The sequence below is a fragment of the Watersipora subatra genome, chromosome 4, assembly GCF_963576615.1.
Source record: "Watersipora subatra chromosome 4, tzWatSuba1.1, whole genome shotgun sequence".
Lineage (NCBI taxonomy): Eukaryota > Metazoa > Bryozoa > Gymnolaemata > Cheilostomatida > Watersiporidae > Watersipora > Watersipora subatra.
The window spans coordinates 40,805,552-40,828,281 of NC_088711.1; the positions used below are offsets into that span (position 1 = coordinate 40,805,552).

At 36.6% G+C, this 22,730-nt stretch overlaps 1 protein-coding gene across 3 annotated transcripts in view; it reads right to left on the bottom strand.

Moving 5' to 3' along the window:
* Nucleotides 1-18,780, bottom strand: part of LOC137393314 (uncharacterized) — a 35,007-nt gene extending 16,227 nt beyond the window's left edge. The window contains exons 1-3 of one of the 3 annotated variants that reach the window (XR_010978283.1): nucleotides 18,683-18,780; nucleotides 7,592-7,821; nucleotides 6,706-7,308 (exon numbers count right to left, since the gene is read on the bottom strand). Coding sequence is in view for 2 of the 3 variants with exons in the window: in XM_068079809.1 (XP_067935910.1) it covers nucleotides 12,344-13,378 (1,035 nt within the window). In the remaining variant the exon portion in view is untranslated. Of the gene's footprint in view, nucleotides 1-6,705; nucleotides 7,309-7,591; nucleotides 7,822-10,967; nucleotides 13,392-18,682 lie in introns of those variants that run through there. The other 2 variants (XM_068079810.1, XM_068079809.1) reach the window with 2 other exon arrangements.
* Between the last annotated feature and the right edge of the window lie 3,950 nt (nucleotides 18,781-22,730).

Below are 22,730 nucleotides of genomic sequence, written 5' to 3' on the forward strand. Positions count from 1 at the left end.
ACGCAACACTAAATGAATATTTCACAGAGTCTTGGTGCATACAAGGAGCGCTTAGTATCTTTTATTTGGAACAGATAAATTCCCGACAGTATTTCAGCAAGTATTTATAGTAACTTTATTGGGATAAATGTCATTCAGGAATAATTTTTTAAGATAAATACATAACTAAGTAATTACCTAATTACAAATAATAATATATATTTTATTCAGTTGTTGCTTTCAGCCAGTAAAATGCTGAACTCAAACATCTCACAGCATTGTATAGGACTATAGGGGAATGTATAATATATGTATCACTAGGCTAAGAAATGTACAATAGATGTATCATTATGCTGGGAAGTGTTTAATAGATGTATCACTAGGCAAAGGGAGTGTACAATAGATGTATCACTGTGTACATATGTCTGCGCGCTTGCGTGTCAAATGAGCGTGTGTGTGTGTGTGTGTGTGCGTGCGTGCGTGCGTGCGTGTGCGCGCGCGCGCGTGTGTGTGTGTGTGTGTGTGCAATCGTCAACTCTTCCCGAACATGTGATTAATTTATACATAATATGAATATGATATTTGCTTGCTAATATACTTTATTTAGGGTCCAGGCAACATCAAAGCTGTATGCTACCATTGCCTATAACTAAGCCAGAGACGATTTGAGATAGTTTCTTTCAGACTCCCTTAATAGTTTCTGTAATATCACTGATGTTAGCTGGGTTTGTGTGTTACCATTGTCTGTACATGTAGCCAAGTCCAGAGACAATTTGAGTTAATTTCTTCCAGATCCCTTTAATAGTTTCTGTAATACCACTGATCTTAGCTGTTTGTGTATTACCATTGTCTATTCATGTAGCCTAGTCTATGCAATATAACTCCCCTCTGTTTATATCTTGGATTACGTGTATGTTACAATTTCCATAATTCATTTCTATATTATTTCCATTTCCATAATTCATTTCCATAACATTTCCATAGTTTTTTCCATTTCCATAACATTTCCATAATTCATTTCCATATTATTTCCATTTCCATAACATTTCCATAATTTAATTCTATATTATTTCCATTTCCATAATATTTCCATAATTCATTTCCACATTATTTCCATTTTCATAACATTTCCATAATTCATTTCCATATTATTTCCATTTCCATAACATTTCCATATTTTTAAAATAAAATTTCCATATCCATTTCCATAAAATTATGGAAATATTTATGTTTATGGAAATGGATATGGAAAAGTAAACATTTCCATAATATGTTTAGCGATCCCTGATACAAGTGCCCTGGCCACCCAGTGCGCTGTGAGAGATCAACAAGGAATTACTCGTGCAGCTGTAATAATGCCGGAACGCGAAGCAATTGTAATGAGTTCGACTTTTGTACAAAGCAACTTTTTTCACAGTCTTCAACCGTGCTTTCGAACAGACGAAAAGACACAGTTTTCATTATAGTAGAGATCGGTTTGTTTGCAAATTTCCATCATTGAATAAACGCATTCACAAGTATTACATCCTGTGGTTAAAACCGTCGGTTTGAAGGGTTTTTGGGCAATTCATGCAGCTACATAAAAAGGCAAAAACATTTCTTTTTATAATGCTTTCCAGTATCCCTGCCTCAATTTCCCTTTGTATTAGTTTGCAGCCTGTCACTGTTAAGGTGCAGAGGGAACCGCTGTCTACTATATACTGTAAATGGCAATCATTGTCTGTGTCTGTGCGCGTGTGTGCGTGTGCGCGTGTGTGTGTACGTGTGTGTGTGTACGTGTGTGTGCGCACGTGCGTGTGTGCGTGCGCGTGTGTGCGCGCGCGTGTGTGCGCGCGCGCGTGTGTGCACGCGTGTGTGCGCGCGCGTGTGTGTGTGTGTGTGTGTGTGTGTGCGGGCTTGTGTGTGTGCGCGCGTGTGCGTGTGTGTGTGCGTGCGTGTGTGTGTGCGTGTGTGTGTGTCCGCGCTTGTGTGTGTCCGCGCGTGTATGTGTGTGTGTAAAATTTTATGGAATACAAAGAGTGGAGAATTCCCTTTTGAATATGTATCAGTTTCATAAGCACACATAATAACTGTTATCTCAGACAGCACTCAGTGACACTCCAGCCTATTCAGGTAAAAAGTTGGCTGTAGGTTTGTATATGCTAGGTTACGTGGGATCAAGAAGACAACTGCGCAACAACAAATCAGTCTGTGAAGGTAAAGAACCTGTGTTAAATAGAAGTTGTTAACTGCTTAACAGTAAAAATTAGATATACAAGTGCCCTGGCCACCCAGTGCGCTGTGAGAGATCCTCATGTGTGCTGAGAAACCACAAGGAATAACTGGTGCAGCTGTAGTTCGAGTTCGAATGAGTTCAAATCTTGTAGAAAGTAACTTTTTTCGCAGTTTTCAGCAGCGCCTTCAAACAAACAGACAGACACAGTTTCCATTATAGTAAAGATCGGTTTGTTTGCGAATTTCGATCATTGTATATATTCATTCACAAAACCGTTGGTTTGAAGAGTTTTGAGCAAATCATGTAGGTACATAAAAAGGCAAGAACATTTCTTTTTTTATTGCTTTTAAGTATCCCTGCCTCAATGTCACTCGATATGAGTTTGCAGCCTGTCACTGTTAAGGTGCAGAGAGAACCGCTATGTTCAATAAAAAGATTAAATAATCTATAGTAATATAATTAATAATAATTAATAGATAGTAATTAAAGTAATATTTTTCGTAAAATCCTCATAACAACTGCCTCTTAATGTAGTCACGCTTTTTTATATGAAAATGTGCAGCATCTAGCGTTTTACTGGATACTACTCTGCATGAGTCAGCTGTCGGTAGGCATTTATGATGTTGCTGTGTAGACAAAAACTTCTATTATTAGTATAAAAGAAGTGAAACACAATGTTATGAATTCAATTTAATTTATTCAAGTCTAGCAAACTATTTGGTCATAGAAAAATGTTTCTCTAAGAGATTCAAAAAGCACACATCTCTACAAAACAATTCTAGAACAAAAGAGCACACAACCGTTGAACCTTTCTCCACAGCATCTCGTTTTGTTAGCTTGGGTTCTAGAAGAATTGCGGCAATGTAGAGCGGCACAGTGTTTTTTCAAATAGTTCTCAGACATATTTTTGCCATTTTTTCCACAAAGCTGCATGTGAATGTTAATGTGATTTCTGGCCTTCGTCAGACTAGATTCATTCTTTCAACAGGAAAGAAATGTATTCAGCAGACAAGGACAGGTCGACACATGCCAGCATTTCCATTCTCTTGCAGCTGTTGGCCGATAGATACATGTAGGATTTTTATTTTCACCCTCTAGATGCCGCTTTGGTGCATCACTGGAATAGCGCAGTCTTTTCTACAGATGTTGTTTTTGGTCCTGGCAGGGTGTCTAGTTAACCCTCCCTTTTTATATTAGGAATTGATGATTTAGTCGTCATCAGCCCGACCCATGTACAGATGGTATCAGATTATATAGCCTATATTACTGGTAGAAAACATTACACTACATGAGAATCGAATTCAGGTATTCAGCTCCCCAGCCAAGCAAACTATTATCTGCACCACTCGATTATCTTAATTAGCAAATGGTGCATAACAAAGATTCTCATATTACAAACTACATCTAGTTCTCAGCAAACAACAAATTTAGCTGTTCAAGTTTTTCTAACTGTATTATATTGCTCCCACATGCAGTTAAATCCCAATTATTTCACTATCACGCCATCAGAGCCGCTTTAGCCAAAACAAACATGATACAATGATGAGCATATCTTCGCTAGAGCCTCGTAAACAGTAATTTAATCTCCATTTTTTGTGACACTTTGGCACAGCCTGACAAAAACTAAACACTTGAGAATTTACTAGATGGCACAGATTTGAACATTACTCACAGATATAAGTATTGCAAGTATAGGTATAGCATAGTAGCCTGGGCATGGCTTTCGTGGGGTATTTGGAGAGAGAGCCTGGGACACATAGCAACACGCGGGGAAGACAACTCTAAAAGTCGATTTCTGAAGTCGCTATTACCACAATCATTATTTCCGAAGGACTATCATGTGACAGTCTATCCCTAAGAGGAATTCTTGGAAATGGCAAGAAGTGGCAACAGAACAACATAGAATGCACAATTCTAGTAAAGAAAAGCTTATCTAATAATCTAAGTTTGGTTTTATTTATGATCTACGCGAGTATTATGTATTATTTTTAACCTGTTTTGATAGCCAAACAAACGCTGGTTATTAAGTATGAATTGTTGGTTGCATAATAAATCAATCATGGGAGTTATATTATTTCATATGCTTAATTAATTGTTTTGATTTAATTATAATAAAAAATTAAATCTATTAAATAAAATCGTTTCACAATAACAATACAAACATAGCAAACGAATAGCAATAGAACAACAAAAATGGATCGCACGCTGCTAGTAAAAAAAAGTTTATCTAGTAAAAGTAATCTAAGTTTTATTTTACTCGTGGTACACGCGAGTATTACGATTGATATTTATTATAAAAAAATAATTACTACTCTGTAATATTTTAATCTGGATTGGCAGCAAACAAACGCTGGTAGGTAATTATAAAATGTTGGTTGGATAATAAATCAATCTCGGGAGCTATAGTATTTCAAATAGTTATGTTTGAATTAAATTACAATAAAAAATTAAATCAATTGAATGAAATCTTTTCACAATAACAATACAAACATAGCAAACGACATAAATTTATTTAATTATTGATATAATTTTTCATATTTTCACTCGATCAAGATGTTAATTAAATTAAATATGATGATAATCAATCATTCACATTATGAACATGAGTTTTTACATAATATGATTAAATATTAATGTTTATGTGATCATAGTATTAATTACTATAACATCAAAGTATCCAGTGGCAGGTTTCAGTGACAAAGATGAAGCATCAAACATAAATTTGATATAGTTATAATAACTAATTATAATAATAATAATAATGGAAGTCACATTATAATTATGAGTTTTTTAATCAACAGAACAAGCGGATGTCTAAACAAAACATGTTGTCACAAATTTGAACAGCGATGAATACTTGTCATTAGTTCCCATTATTTATTTCTTGGCAAATAAAATCAGTATAACAGCAATCACCTGTATGTCATCGGTTACTGTATTAAGTAGTAATACAACAACATTGTCCTCTTATTTGCTTCTAGGTCTTGTCTCTCTCTGTGTATGAGATGAGTAAGCGATTACTAGATATCTGTCAGTCACCCACAGGTTACACTCCCACTAAAAAAACAGTAAGACATGTTAAACCAAATGGTGCTCATAGCAAGGTTGTCAGAATGATATACAGGTAAAGACATATCTGGATTTCCTTTAATGTTTTCTATCTCCAATTAACAATTCTCCTTCCATCTTCTATCAAGATGATGCTACCTAGCCATATGTGCGATTTTGTTAGCCTGAGAATGGCATCGCCATGCCCAGGCTAGTTTGTATTCCATCTTGCAATCTACCTACGATTGATTAGGCATGCTTCCTCAATAAACCATGTACATGTTAATATAACTTATCAACAGTTGACATATGTTCCTATCCTTGCATGCTTTGTATTTTGTCTCACTCTGACTATCTCGTTACTTTCTTATTCAGTGGATGACACAACACAGCAAGCTGGGACTTTTCATTGTTGGTGCATAATGGAGCTTTTTTAATTGTAAGTTTTAAGATGGTGGTGTCTCTTTTATGACACAGATTAATCCGACGCTATAATGTTCTGACAGATAGCTTTACTTTGTGTATGGTGTAGAAAAAACTTCTCTGAAGAATTTGTTGTTTTTGCTCAGAAATTATTTTGTTAACATGTCACACTCATTGCAGGCATGGGTTTACGAGAATGTCGAGGTTGCAAAGAACAGGAAGTACAAGCTGTGGTTGTACGTAATTAAAGAGGCACTTATGAACCGCTTTACTGATTGCAGTTTGATCTATGGGGCTAAGGCTGCTTTTCCAGACACTATATACGGCAGAGGGTTTGTTAATTGAAACCTCTCCAACCATTCAAAATAATTCAAATCAATCTTTATCTGCAAGTATAGTTTCAGGTGTGACTTTGTACATACAATGTTGGAGAAAGAATATGACCATATTATTGTTATGTTTATAAAATAAATGCTTGGATGATACAAACCAGCAACTGTCTTTGCTCATGTTTTACAATGTAACGATTAACCAATGTTTGATAGGTTAACCATGGAGTTAACTATTTCGTTCAACCAAGAATGTCCACTAGTTAGTTGAGCATCTTTGGTTCAACTGTATTCATTCAATTCATTTTTATTAGTTAAGGTCTTCATTTACACATTCAATGTTCATTGATATGGTTGTTTTATAGATATTTTTTGGGCATACAGCTAAATCAAGCCAAGCTTACTACTTAAAGAAGACTTGAATATCCTGATAATGAACCACTCTCTTGCCTAGTCACAACTTTTGAGGATCATGACAGGATTGTGTTGATAGAACCAGAGTTGGTGCTTGATCAGAAGCAGAATGATGATGAGACAAGTTGCTGTGATTGTCTGACCAACACAGCTAAGTAAGTTTCTGTTGCACAAATCAAGGTCTCCTTACCTGATGCCTTTATAATACAGAAGGACATTTGAGTGACTTGTTCTGATAATTTGTGGAATATGATATGAGGTGGGCCTATATTTTGATATAAGCTATTGCAATTGTACTTCAAAAGATTTGGCTGTATTCTCCTGCCATAGCTATTATGTTAAAGCAAACTTTAAGGTCAACCAAGGGAAAATCACATTCATATTTATATGTATCTATGTGAATTCATGTTGAAGGTTTGAATGTTCATTGTTATAGACAAATCAAAGAAGAGTTACAGTTGCTTGCCAGTACAAAAAACCTCTATATACTTCGTACATCGAACACCAAACTGGACACTATAGGTATAGCAGATATGGAAGATGAGTTTAAGTTAAGGTAAGACTTTATATACAATATCTCTCCATTCGTTGCTTGGGAGTCATGTGTCGCTTGCTGTATAGGTATAAAGGTATAAGTGAGCATAACGAGAGGTCAAACAGCGTCAACCATTGCTTCCTACAACCAACAACATGCAAGGCCTGATATGTATTGCTGATGCGAGCCATACATAAATAGTCTTATAGTCAGTCATCTGCAGTAGATCATAAACTTGTCTCTCTACTGCAACTGTAGCTGTAGCTGTCATGGCTACCATGGCAGCCTCAGGCGTTACACTCCGAATTCTACCGATGAGTGCAAACTTGCCCCGGAAAGCAGTGGTACATTTGTCCGATAATCTTCTGTAATAAACAACATAATATTTACATTCATATACATGCATATGTATACAGTTGAATAGAATACATCATGAAAAAGGCCGCTGTGTACGACAAAGTCAAACATTGTTGGGGGTTGCCAGATTATGATTAATAAAACAATAATAATAGATCAGATAAACTAAAGGCTGCTGCAAAAACTGCTACAAATACAGAGTTATGCCCAAGCTGATAACAAACTAGCAGTAATATCTAAATTTGTCTATCTGTCTGCATATGCATATAATTATGTTGCTGATTTACTCACCAATTGACAACACAGTGACTCTCATCAACAAACACGTGGCTGAAAAGGGATGTATCTGCAGATTCTATGGCAGCTGGAACAAAGAAGTCGCAAAACACTTCTGGTGACATGAAGATGTGGGTGACCATAGCATCCTTTTGTAATGCGGAGTGGGCATCATCTGTTGACTTGACTATCACAGCATTAAATCCAGATGAAAGCAGTCTCTGGTGCTGTTGTTTTATGAGCGCCTACAATGGCATAATTATAATCACCTTTGCAGGTGGGTCTACAACAACAATAAGAATACTACACAAAATCCGAGTTCAGCTCAATGACTGCTTCATCATATTATCAATAGAAAATACTTGATGATGAAGCTACCAGCATGCGCATGGCATTCTTGGGAGGCATGGAGCCTACCTGCATGCATGTGTGGACAAAACATTGTGTAGGTCTAAAATATAAGGACATCAATGTCACCATGGATGGTAGGGATGTATCAGTAGCTAGCCTTGGGCCACGCATTCCATATAAGAACATCAATGTCACCATGGATGGTAGGGATGTATCAGTAGCTAGCCTTGGCCCGGCCACGCATTCCATATAAGGACATCAATGTCATCATGGATGGTAGGGATGTATCAGTAGCTAGCCTTGGCCCAGCCACGCATTCCATATAAGGACATCAATGTCACCATGGATGGGAGGGATGTATCAGTAGCTAGCCTTGGCCCAGCCACGCATTCCATATAAGGACATCAATGTCACCATGGATGGTAGGGATGTATCAGTAGCTAGCCTTGGGCCACGCATTCCATATAAGAACATCGATGTCACCATTGATGGGAGGGATGTATCAGTAGCTAGCCTTGGCCCAGCCACGCATTCCATATAAGGACATCAATGTCACCATGGATGGGAGGGATGTATCAGTAGCTAGCCTTGGCCCAGCCACGCATTCCATATAAGAACATCGATGTCACCATTGATGGGAGGGATGTATCAGTAGCTAGCCTTGGCCCAGCCACGCATTCCATATAAGGACATCAATGTCACCATGGATGGGAGGGATGTATCAGTAGCTAGCCTTGGCCCAGCCACGCATTCCATATAAGGACATCAATGTCACCATGGATGGGAGGGATGTATCAGTAGCTAGCCTTGGCCCAGCCACGCATTCTATATAAGAACATCAATGTCACCATGGATGGGAGGGATGTATCAGTAGCTAGCCTTGGCCCGGCCACGCATTCCATATAAGGACAAACATTAAATTTTGGTTACTACAAAATATTCGATTGGACTTCGGGTAAGGTGCGTTTGTAAATTTGTACGGGGTGATATAGCCCTACTACAACAACACGGTCCTACAGTAATACACGAATACTAAGGCGAGGAAAAATTAATATCCTGTTGTTTTGTCTACCATAATACTCAGATTTTGCAAATTAATTCTGTACCATCATATTCTATTTCTAATAACTCAAAGTTAATGGCTTAAAGTTTTATTCAATCAATAGGGTGATTGATTGAATCAGTAAATGTAAACTTATTTCAACCAAAAATCACAAGATAAAGATTTATGATCCTAGCTTACGATTTTCTTATAGGCTTTTTGTAGTCATTTATTTAGTATTAATAAATAAGAAACCTAATGAAAGGTTTGTGATTTATTATTTAGATTAAATTCTAAAATTGTTGGTTGAAGATTTTATTAATTCATAAAATATAAATTTAATAACTTTTTTGGATCGATACCATCTGCCATGAATTTAAGCTGTTGATCCCTGAATGAGAAAGTACTCAATTTAGATTCAAGGCTGTGCTAAACCCAGTACCCAGCTCGAAGAAAGCATGGTCTCAATTGATTGATGATGATTGATTAAACAACTCGACCTACCACTGCAAAACAGTGCCATCTGATAGCAAATACTCTTTCCGAAGCCAGTAGGAAGAACTATAAATTGGTCAAAACCTGCTATAACATGTTGTAAAGCTTGAGACTGTTCTGGTCTCAGTGTGACTATGCCTAGCTTTGATAGATGATCTTTGAATCGCTCCATTTTTTTATCAGAGAAATGTAATGAAACTGCAAACGTTGAACTACTGCCTTTTACTAGATCGAGTCACGTGACCGTGACGATAGACTTTTAAACGTTCCACGTCTAATATATTGTGAGATCTGAATCTAACGACACGCTTTCATTAGTATCAGTCTGAGCGTCATATGTAACATATGTCGCTAGTTTTGCAGAAGTTATCTTACCTTTTTTTCGCTATGTATCTCAGGCTCTCTCCCAATACCCACAAGAGCCATGCCATGGCTAGGTGTTAAGGGTCAACAGGCAAATAAATAGCATTATTGTAATTTGGTTTTCATGACTCATTGCTTCGGTTATACAAAAGCTTATTTGTCAGAATTTAAACACTTTTATAAAATAACTAGCAGATATTAGTTGAAAGAAAGTAGCAGAGAGTGGTAGCGGTTACAAGTACTGTAGTGATTTTGTAACTCGTGCTTGTATTTCTAGCTTTTTCCTGTAGTTTCATTTAGTTTTTACGTTATATGCCACCTGTTGTTTATTGCTGACTCACACTTTAGAACAATAAAATGTGCTCGCATACACCCCATTAGTTCAGGATGTTGTGGTCAGAAATGAGTTCTTGTCAGGTCATAGAGGTGGGCAGTTGGTGCTTGCTTGACCAGCCGTTGCTGGGCTCTTGCTTCTTCCGTTCTTCCGAATAGCCCAGTTTTAATTGGTGCTCTGGCGTGGGACCTTTTCTGGTGGGGCCAGTAGGAGTGCGACAGCACCTGTGTCCCATTTTGCTGCCGGCGATACTTTCAGGCTGCTCAATCAGTTAGAAATTTGCAATGCATCAGATCAGATGCAATTCTCTTTAGAAATTTATGCTTTATCATATTATTGTCAATACGTATGCTACGCAAAGTTAAAGTTTAACCATTTGTTCAAAGCTAAGTGCTAAGAAGGCAAAAGGTATGTTACATTTTGTATATTATATTTGATGTTTTACCGTTGAATTATTTACTCTGTAATTGCTGTTATGTAATTGTCACAATTGCTTTTATGTCTCATTTATATACATGCAGTTTTCATTTGCGATTATAGCTCATGTGAGCATTTTTCTTAGTGCTACCTGTTCTATTGCAGACTTCACGGTGTGTTTTGACCATTATGTTTGGAGAATAATAATAAGGAGCATAACAGAGTAACACTTCCTTAGTCGAGTCATTTCACATCAGTGAATCTAAGCCAATCTAGCAATTTAGCCAACTGAATTGCTATAAGTACTGTAAAGGAAGTCTAGGAGTCACGGTGCACCACACCAATCTCAAATCAACTAAGCAGGGATAGTCCGATAATTATGCGTGTATTTGTAAATATAATTATACAACAAAGAATATATAGAGGATGCAAAGTTGCTCTCGTCTTATTTACGCCAGTGTTTTTTATAACTGGACGAAGGCGAAGGAAGATTCGCCCTCCTTTACCGAATGCCGGACCGCTCACTATGTTCATTGGTAGCTTGAGCGGGTCGAGCCGAGTCGAGATTTGACAAGGTCAAAGGGCTGGCTGGCTCTCACCACAGCATTTTCTATTGTTTCACTATTCCGGACCCGATGCCAGTCAAAAAGTTTTCTTTTTCTAGCTGAGCACAATTGTCATCTACTTCGCAATAAACTAAAAACTTTATGTTTTCAAATGATCAAATTAGTAATTTCGCTTTTCGACAGAAACAATTGAGTATTATCGGCACTTGTATTGACCGTTGTGGTTATGTATGGTAGTTGGTCACATTGACTTCATAGTTCGTTGACATTGACAAAAACATTGACTTTCACTGCTGCATCTTAAGGAGTTGAAAACAAAATCATGGTACTCATTGCTAAATAAAGTTATTTGGGTAGAAGAGAGGGTTTTAGTTTCAAAATGATAACCACTCATCTGACCAATGATATCCTTTGTTACAATGTTTAATGCTATTCTAAAGCCAATCATGTTAACGCTACAAACTCTGGGCTCAGGTGTACATGTTTAGTACATGTATATATGTACAGGTCTTCCTCGACTTATGGCTGCGTTTGGTCTTTATCAAGGCTAACAGTAGTTCCTAACAATAACAATAACAAGAATCCATCTACTGCAAGAAAAACTGATTCTCATTAAATGTGTGTTCTTAAAGTTCACTTGAAAACTAACTAAGAGAACTGAACTAACTAAAATAAGAAAGTGTACAGTCGACCCTCTTTCTTCAGACTTCAGTTCCTCAGGCTTTCGATGGTAATTTTCACTTGCTATAATTACTGCTATTCAAATTATACTGTACCCTCTTGCAAGTATGACTATATTTTACTCTCTCATGCATATTGTACGTGTATGTAGCCATACTGTACATACTGTATTCTAGCCTAGAATTATGCGTGCGAGATGAAATAGCTGTTTAATGTACAGTACTCAAGTTGTAATGTTCGGACATTGAAAAAACCCTGACACGGCTCGGTCTGTATTAGTTTGAATCAGGGAGGGTCGACTTTATTACTAACATGCATCTTCTTATCATATATATACATATATCTTAGTACAGGTATAGAACGTCTGTTCAGTATGTAGAGCAGTCCTTTATTAGTTTAGTATTTTCTTCTGGACCATCCTTTGACTCATTACTGAAAACGGTGTCCACATGTCAACCATGTCATACTTTATTACTTCATGAATTTATCTGATGGTTGATAATTGATCTGATATCATCTTATGCGCTTCTGCGGACTAACTCAATCCTAAGCCTTGCGTTGATGAAATCTTTTCCAGCATCATCACTCCTTTCTATTGTGTAATTTTTAGTACCACTTTGGCGTTTGACCAGATAAACTTGGCCCTCTTCGGTAGCATGATCCTTCAAAAGCTCCAAGAATACCTTAACCCTGGCAAGGCAGCGCCCTGTCTTATTGGTTTTCTTATCAACCAATTGCTTAAGGTCTGTTATAGACTGCTTCTCAATGGCATCAACATACTTCCCTTTACAAGACCCATCAGTTTCTGTAATCCCAAGATAGATGGTCTCTATGTTGAGGAAGCAACACTGTAGCCACCATTTCAGTAACAGACCATGACGAGCTGTCTTGAAACCGTCTTTACAAGTTTTAAGCTCGACACGGTTTTCACCGTCAAGACAATCGAGTTCTCCTGAAACTATTAGATCATGGCCTCCTATGTTTACCTTGCACAGGGCTCCAAATTCTTTGTTTTGGTCAATTTCTCTTGAAGCACCGGTTTTGGTTGTTGTCAATAACTGCTCAAAGCGCAAGCCGTGATATCCATCTGCTGGAAATTTCTCAGTAGGATAGAGGTAAAGGTAGTAAGAGTTTTGAAGTCTAACGACTCCTATGCCTCGGCAAGCTTCTGGGGAACAGGTTGCAATCACCAACAGCACCTTCTTTTTGCATACGAATGTCGCTTTACCCACTAGATCATGGTGAAGCAAACTTTGTAACAGAATGTCAATGTTTTCTCCTTTCCATACATTGGGCAAAGGGTGCCATCCCTCCGATAGGTTAAGCCGTTCACTTTTTGGTCTTGAAAGTTGTCTCAGAACCGGATAACAATTTTTATCTTTTGTGCTCTCTATGTCGATTTCTCTTTGGCCACCCTCCGCTCTCTCAACTTCCTTCTTTTTTGTCATGTAGTAATAGTCTTCCCTGTTGACCTTGAGCTCCACATTTTCTTGTCTCTGTATGAAATTCTCAGAGAGATCGAGTACTGCCAAGATTTTATGTTGGTCGGCCATTGTAAGTCTCTATCTACATGTATATAACATATAGATAGGGTTTAGGGCTCTACATTTTTGAATCAAGGCTGTAATAAATCTCACAGATGACATACATGAAAGTTATCTTTATTGATTTACATTGTATTATATTAGTATTTGAATTAGGACTCTTGCAGTCTCGAGTGCTGTGAGATATCGTGAGGTGTGCCGATAAAGCACAGAAAATAACTGAAGATTGAAGAGAAGATGGATTGGTGTAAACCTTATAGAGTGTGAATCTATCATTCTAAATGTCAGGAGTTTCATTGAAATCATTTTTCATCTCAACTACTAAACCTTACTTTGGGACAGACAAACAGACAGACACTGCTCCTATGATAGTAAATGTATAATTTTGTTTTAAAGCAGACAGAATAATTATCTGCAAGGTGGTGGATTGCCGCAGGTGTTAGAATGTTGGTTTACCAAGCTGAATGTCAAGAGTTTGTATCTAGCAAAAAATGGTATTTTATCCTAACTTATAACCTCTAACCTCTAACCCTGACTTTGGACAAACGAACTCTTATTATAGTAAAGGTTGGCTGCATGTTACAATCATTCATTTGTGTGGCCTTAGGTTTTGACTTCTCAAACTGGTTGCTATTTATCTAGCTGATGTTTGACAATTCATTGGGTGCCTCAAGGTGCTTTCGGGTTCCCTACATCCACTCTAAAGAGGTACGGTATGTGTGACAAAATATTGAATAAATAGCTATCATCAAAACGGTACATGACATGCATTTTAGATGATCAACTCATGCTTTACTTCTGCTTAAAAAGTTAGGTGTAAAGCCAAAAAGGTTTATTGCTCTTTCAACAGAATCATATATTGTCTCTTCTGTCACTGCAAAACCAAATTTAAAGGCCTATCACTCTTTTACCAGACTTTGGTAAAAGAGTTTGTTTGTAAAAAACTTGTTTGGCTTCGGACAAACAGACTCTTGTTATCGTAAAAGTTGGCTGGTTTTGACTTCTCAAACCGGATGCTAGTTATCTAGCTGATCTACTTGTCATGCTTTAGTTCAGCTCAGAAAGATAAATGTAAAACCAAAAGGCCCATCACTCTTCTACCAGAATCATATATTGTCCTTCAAGTTATATGCTGCTTCAGGCTAGAATCTTTTTATATCAAAGATTGATAATGAAGAATTAGAATGCTTTAAGGTTTTTGCTACCTGACATGGACAGTAAAAGCCGTTAATGCTGATGAGCTAAATGTATTATTAGATATTTGCTGTCTAAAATACTCAAATTGTATCTCAAATCTGTCTGACCATCCACTACATTCCTACATCTCCAGAAAACCACTACATCTTATACCAGAAACCAACATCTTGTAAATTTACACTATAGAACAGCGTTATGTAAAAATAGTTTTTTCTTCCAATATGCATAATTTACTTTACTGTTCTCTATTTCATACTGTTTTTAATTTTTATTTTTGTCCCATGGTTTAAATTTCTCTAAACAGCGTTGACCGGTGATAATTAAGTTCAGATCTATCTATTCGTTTAGTATTTGTGCATATCCATAAATTTGGAGTTATCTTTCACCGCCACACTTTCAGCAAGTTGTGACTTATATAACTCTATTAAAAAACTCCCAAGTGTATCCAATAATACCTTTTTAACGTTTAGAGATCTCATTTGTTATAAGGCAAGCATTCATTATCGCAGCTCGTAAGCATCAAAAAAGCGGGCCCCTGTTTGTGCCGATGAATCGCCAATGCCAACAGACGCAAACCAACTTGTTTATCAAATACAATGGACACTCCTATAATGCTCTCCTTATTGTAAAGAATTTTTGTTAGATTTTTGCTTTGTATTACATAGAAATTTTCATATAAAGTACACCATCCAGTCAGTGCAAGATCTCGACTTCGATTTGAATACGAGCGTCCCATAATTAACCTTAAAAGTGTCATTTTCTTTTTTCCCTCTCTTGAGAGATAAAAGGTATGTAGGGGTATCCCTATATACGGTTTACGAGTAGTAAATTCGCAGTCTAGTGTGCTGTGAGTGATAGTCAGGAGTGCTAATGAAGTACAGAAAATAACTATGTGCACAATTATTCAGAAATACTTAAAGGTGGTTGATTGGTGCAGGTGTTAGAGTGACTGTCTACCAATCTGAGTTATATGAGTTGGAGTCTCGTTTAAATCAATCTTTTTATTCTAACTTCTAACTCTGGCTCTGGAGAAATAGACAAACAGACAGACTCTTACAATGGTAAATATATAATTTTGTTTTAATTCATTTTAAACAAATACAGTGTTTTTATTTTTTCTTTTCGTCACAAACTTTCCTATTTGAAGGCAAAGAGGAGAGAGTTTGAGACAATCTTTGAACAGAATAGTAACCTTTCATGTATTTTGCTGTTCGTATAACGTAAAATTCCTATAGCATAAATATTCGTGGAACATATTATTCACGTTGTAGGAACGTCAACTGTGCTATTGTATCACCAGCAAAAACTAAGTGCAATTGCAAGCGACGCAAATCAAATTCGAACACCCGATTGCAACAGACCACAATTATGCTAAGATGAATTGAGAAAGCTTTGCGACAGACAAAATGTATGGAAAAATGGAAAGTCGGAAGGGGCTTGTTAGCCGCTACCACTTCCTGGTACCTTCTTCTAGTCAACATCTGCTAGTTATTTTATAACAGTGTCTAAACTCTGATCAATTATCTTTAGTATAACCAAAGCAATGATTCTTAAAAACCAAATTACATAAAATAAACTAGCTAAGAGAAGATAATGCTATTTATTTGTCTGTTGACGCTAAACACCTGTACTTGCAGTACTTATATCTGTGTAACGTCCAAATATGAGCCGTCTAGTAAATTCTCAAAAGTGTTTGGCTATTATTAGGTCATTCTAGAAGTCTCACAAACAACGATAATGAAGTTACTGTTCACCAAGCTCTAGTACAGATATGCTCATTGTTGTGTAACATTTGTTTTGGCTAAAGCAGTTTTGATGGCATAATCGTGAAGTGGGAGCCAGTCTTTTGAGCTTTGAGGGTATATCAGTAGCAATTGAAGAAAGATAGGATCAGCTGAAAAGAATGTATAATGCATACCCAGAATATACACAGAAATGAACCCAATAAGACATGCATGATGTAGACACATGTGTATACCTCATGTACAATGCTATCTATGCAATGTGTGTCTTACATGAGAGTCATACAATATGAAATTAAGGAATAAGAGAGGTATAACAGAGTATAACTTTGATACTTGTCATGTGTTATCAGTAGGATGGAAGTAAGGTATACGAGAGGTATAACAGAGTATAACTTTGATATTTGTCATGTGTCATCAGTAGGTTGGAAGTAAGGTATACGAGAGGTATAACAGAGTATAGCTTTGATACTTGTCATGTATTACCAGTAGGATAGAAGTAAGGAATAAGAGAGGTATAACAGAGTATAGCTTTGATACTTGTCATGTATTACCAGTAGGATGGAACTAAGGAATAAGAGAGGTATAACAGAGTATAGCTTTGCTACTTGTCATGTGTTACCAGTAGGATGGAAGTAAGGTATACGAGAGGTATAACAGAGTATAGCTTTGATACTTGTCATGTGTTACCAGTAGGATGGAACTAAGGAATAAGAGAGGTATAACAGAGTATAGCTTTGATACTTGTCATGTATTACCAGTAGGATGGAACTAAGGAATAAGAGAGGTATAACAGAGTATAGCTTTGATACTTGTCATGTATTACCAGTAGGATGGAACTAAGGAATAAGAGAGGTATAACAGAGTATAGCTTTGATACTTGTCATGTATTACCAGTAGGATGGAACTAAGGAATAAGAGAGGTATAACAGAGTATAGCTTTGATACTTGTCATGTATTACCAGTAGGATGGAACTAAGGAATAAGAGAGGTATAACAGAGTATAGCTTTGATACTTGTCATGTATTACCAGTAGGATGGAACTAAGGAATAAGAGAGATATAACAGAGTATAGCTTTGATACTTGTCATGTATTACCAGTAGGATGGAACTAAGGAATAAGAGAGGTATAACAGAGTATAACTTTGATATTTGTCATGTGTCATCAGTAGGTTGGAAGTAAGGTATACGAGAGGTATAACAGAGTATAGCTTTGCTACTTGTCATGTGTTACCAGTAGGATGGAAGTAAGGTATACGAGAGGTATAACAGAGTATAGCTTTGATACTTGTCATGTGTTATCAGTAGGATGGAACTAAGGAATAAGAGAGGTATAACAGAGTATAGCTTTGATACTTGTCATGTATTACCAGTAGGATGGAAGTAAGGAATAAGAGAGGTATAACAGAGTATAGCTTTGCTACTTGTCATGTGTTACCAGTAGGATGGAAGTAAGGTATACGAGAGGTATAACAGAGTATAGCTTTGATACTTGTCATGTATTACCAGTAGGATGGAACTAAGGAATAAGAGAGGTATAACAGAGTATAGCTTTGCTACTTGTCATGTGTTACCAGTAGGATGGAACTAAGGAATAAGAGAGGTATAACAGAGTATAGCTTTGATACTTGTCATGTATTACCAGTAGGATGGAAGTAAGGAATAAGAGAGGTATAACAGAGTATAGCTTTGATACTTGTCATGTGTTACCAGTAGGATGGAAGTAAGGTATACGAGAGGTATAACAGAGTATAGCTTTGATACTTGTCATGTATTACCAGTAGGATGGAACTAAGGAATAAGAGAGGTATAACAGAGTATAGCTTTGATACTTGTCATGTGTTACCAGTAGGATGGAACTAAGGAATAAGAGAGGTATAACAGAGTATAGCTTTGATACTTGTCATGTATTACCAGTAGGATGGAACTAAGGAATAAGAGAGGTATAACAGAGTATAGCTTTGATACTTGTCATGTATTACCAGTAGGATGGAACTAAGGAATAAGAGAGGTATAACAGAGTATAGCTTTGATACTTGTCATGTATTACCAGTAGGATGGAACTAAGGAATAAGAGAGGTATAACAGAGTATAGCTTTGATACTTGTCATGTATTACCAGTAGGATGGAACTAAGGAATAAGAGAGATATAACAGAGTATAGCTTTGATACTTGTCATGTGTCATCAGTAGGTTGAAAGTAAGGAATAAGAGGGGTATAACAGAGTATAACTTTGATACTTGTCATGTTTCATCAGTAGGGTGGAAGTAAGGAATAAGAACATTCTTTTTGTGCGACTAGTCTAAAAAAATAACATAATATGAATTTTTTAAGAGATGATGCTGTTTAATCAACAGTTAACACTTCTACTTACAGCTATACTTTTAATAGCGGTCAAACTCCTCGCTCGTCCAGCAAATTGTGCAGAGCGTATCCTTTTTGCAACCGTGCAAGTCCAATATGAGGACACTGTGGCGCATAGACTTATTAACTATGGTATATTTAATAGGTCTATGCTGTGGCGCCCTAGTGTCTGTTTGCCAAGACGGCACCTTACGCAAGCGTTCATGACAAGCGACCTACAAAGAGTGGGGAATTCCCCTTTTGATATCTATTTGTTTCAAGAGCACACATAATAACTATTATCTCAGACAACACTGGAACCACACTCTAGTCTAATCACATAAAAATTTGCAGTAAGTTTATGATAGGTTACTTGAGATCAAGAAGACAACTGCGCAACATCAAGTCACGGTCTGCGAAGGTAAAGAACGAGTTAAACCACACAGCAGTAAAAATTGCCCTGGCCATCCAGTACGCTGTGAGAGATCATCAAGCTTGCTGAGAAACCGCAGGGAATAACTGATGCAGCTGTAATAGTGTTGGAATGCGAAGTAATTGTCATGAGTTCAAATCTTGTACAAAGCAAGTTTTTTCGTAGTCATCAACACTGCCTTCGAACAGACAGACACAGCTTTCATTATAGTAAAGAGCAGTTTATTTGCAAATTATGATCTTTGAATAAACTCATTCACAAATATTTACATCCTGTGGTTAGAAGCGTTGGTTTGCAGGATTTTTGGGCAAATCATGCAGTTACATAAAAAGGCAAAAACATTTCTTTTTGTATTGCTTTCCAGTATCCCTGCCTCAATGTCATTCGGTATGAGTTTGCAGGCTGTCACTGTTAAGGTGCAGAGAGAACCGCTATGTTCTATAAAAAAATTAGATAATCTAATCTTAATAGTAATATAATTTGTAATAATTAGCGGATAGTAAAAGTAGTAATATATTTCGTCAAATCGCAGTCCCAGTCATCGTGAACGCAGTCATGCCTTTTTATATACCTAATTAAAGTAATACATTTCGTGAAATCCTCGTAACAACTACCTCTTAACACAGTTACACCTTCTTATATGAAAATGTGCAGCATCCAGCTTTTTACTAGTTACTACTCAGAATAAGTCAGCTGTCGGTAGGCATTTACACTGTGGTGGTATAGACAAAAACTTCTATTATTTGGATAAAAGAAGTGAAACGCAATGTTATGAATTCAATTTAATTTATTTAAACACACAACCATTGAACCTTTCTCCACAGCATCTCGTTTTGGTAGCTTGGGTTCAAGAAAAATTGGGCAATGTAGAGCGGCACAGTATTTTTCTAAATAGTTGCAGATATTTTTTTGCCATTTGTTCCATAGCTGCATGTTAATGTTGAAGTGATTTCTAGCTTTCGTCGGACCAGATTCATTCCTTCAACAGGAAGGATATGGTTTTCAGCAGACTAGAACAGGTTGAGACATGCTAGTATTGCAAGTACAAGTGGTACGGATCAACAAGCAAATAAATAGCATTATTGTAATGTGGTGTTAAAGACTCATTGCGGCGGTTATACGAAAGATAATTTGTCAGAATTTAAACACTTTTATAAAATAACTAGCATACATTAGTTGAAAGAAAATAGCAGAGAGTGGTAGCTTTTACAAGTATTGTAAAGGAAGTCTGGGAGTCACGGTGCACCACACCAATCTCAAATCAACTGAGCAGGGATAGTCCGGTTATTATATGTATGTATCTTTATATATAATTATACAACAAGGAATATATAGAGAAGATGCAAAGTTGCTTTCTTCTTGTTTACGCTATTCTTTTTCATAAATGAACGAAGGCGAAGGCAGCTCCGCCCTTCTTTACCGAATGCCGGACTGTTCTCTATGTTCATTGATAGCTTGAGGAGGTCGAGCCGAGTTGAGAGTTGGCCCGGTTACAGGGCCAGCTGACTATCACCACAGCATTTTCTATTGTTTCATTATTCCGTAGCCGATGTCTGTCGAAAAAGTTTCTCTTTCTAGCTGAGCACAATTATCATCTACCTTGCGATAAACTAAATACTGTATGTTTTCAAATGATCAAACTGGTAATTTCGCCTTTCAACAGAAACAATTGAGTATTATAGCCACTCGTATTGACCATTGTGGTTATGTATGGTAGTTAGTCACATTGACTCTATAGGGCTACTGCATCTTAAGAAGTTGAAAACAAATACATGGTACTCATGGCTAAATAATGTAATTTAGGTAGAAAAGAGGTTTTTAGTTTCAAATTGATAACCACTCTAACCGATGATATTTTTTCTTAAATGCTATTCTATAAAACCAATCATGTTAATGCTACAAACTCAGGGCTTAGGTGTGCATATTTAGTACATGTATATATGTACAGGTCATCCTCGACTTACGGCTGCGTTTGGTTCAGGTCGGCAGTAAGACGATTTAGACGTAAGTCGATTCCATGTAGTGTCACTTAAAACTTTGAATGCATAGAATAGAAATAATTAGTAACTGTATCAGTTACAGTTACAATAGTAGTTCCTTTTTAACACAGTCTTGATACTTCGATGTATGTGAAAAAAGTTTTCACATTTACTATAGAATCTGTGCTGCTACGTATTTGAGGCTAAAATTTTGAGGCGATTTTGGTTACTTTGTTAAATGCTGTTTTAAACCCAATCCTGTTAATGCTACAAACTCTGGGCTTAGGTGTGCATGTTTAGTACATGTATATATGTACAGGTCGTCCTCGACTTACGGCCTCGTTTTGTTTAGGCCGGCCGATCGTAAGACGATTTGGATATAAGTCGATTCTGTATAGCGTGACTTAAAACTTTGAATGTGACACCATAGAAATAATTAGTAACTGTATCAAGCTGATAGTAGTTCTTTGTAACACAGTTTTGAGACTTCGATGTATGTGAAAAAAGTTTTCACATTTATGATAGAAGTTGTGCTGCTACGTATTTGAGGCTAAAATTTTGAAGCTATTTTGATTCCACACGGTTTCTCTTTATTTGCGCGAGAAATGTAATGAGGAGTTGCGGTGAGACGCGAGGAGTTGTGGTCAGAAGACACTGTGGAAGGTATTGAACAGCCAAAAGAATATGAAATAGTTCCAAATGAAAGCAAACATCAGAATGTAACTGGTCGAGAAAACGATGCTAATATTGTTTTTAAAATGTTAATCTTTGTTTTAAAATGTTAATTTTTGTTCCTGAATGTATTATAAATATGGTTTGTTTATGTCATTTGTTCTTGAATATATATTTGTAGCATTTGACAAATTATTATTATATAACTTAAAGATTTGCAGTTTTGTAGCATTTTATTTGAATCTGAATCGGCTTACAATGGATTGACGCTCATAACCCCTCTTCTAGTGCACATAAAAAGCCAGTTTCGGCTTACGCTACACCTCGCATTGAGATGCCTGACCTTACCACAAATGTGGTCGTAAAGTCGGGTGAACGTATATCGCATAGGTCGTAAGGCGATGACTTACTACGTCACTTACTTATGTCACATGCACAGTGAGAGATCGTCGTGTGTAATAGTTCCAGGTTCAAACATCATTTTTCCTAACGCTCATATATATATATATATATATATATATTTATATATATATATATTTATATATAGTACTTTATTGGCAATAATTTCATTTCACAAATAGAAATGTTTTTCAAATTAGACCATACAACAATAGTAAAACAAAAAGGGGGAAAAAAGCAACAGTTAGCCATTAAAATTGAATAAATAGTCTGACAATGTTTAAAATGCCTTTCTCTGCTAAGAGAACGGATATTAGGTGGAAGATTGTTAAAGCAGCTGGCAATGATATTTTCACAATGATTGTTAGTGATTGTATGCAATTTGTTCACATCACGTAAGTTGAAATGAGTTGAGAACCTGTAACTGTCATGTAAAAAATGAGGACACAAGCCATGAAAAATCTTGAAACATTGAATTGAAGTAAAATAAAAATTTAGCATAGGCAGAGTAAGAGAACGCAAAGATTTGGAAAGATCATTCATTGGAATAATATATGCAGGAATATGATGTTGATTTGCAATGAGTCGAAATGCTA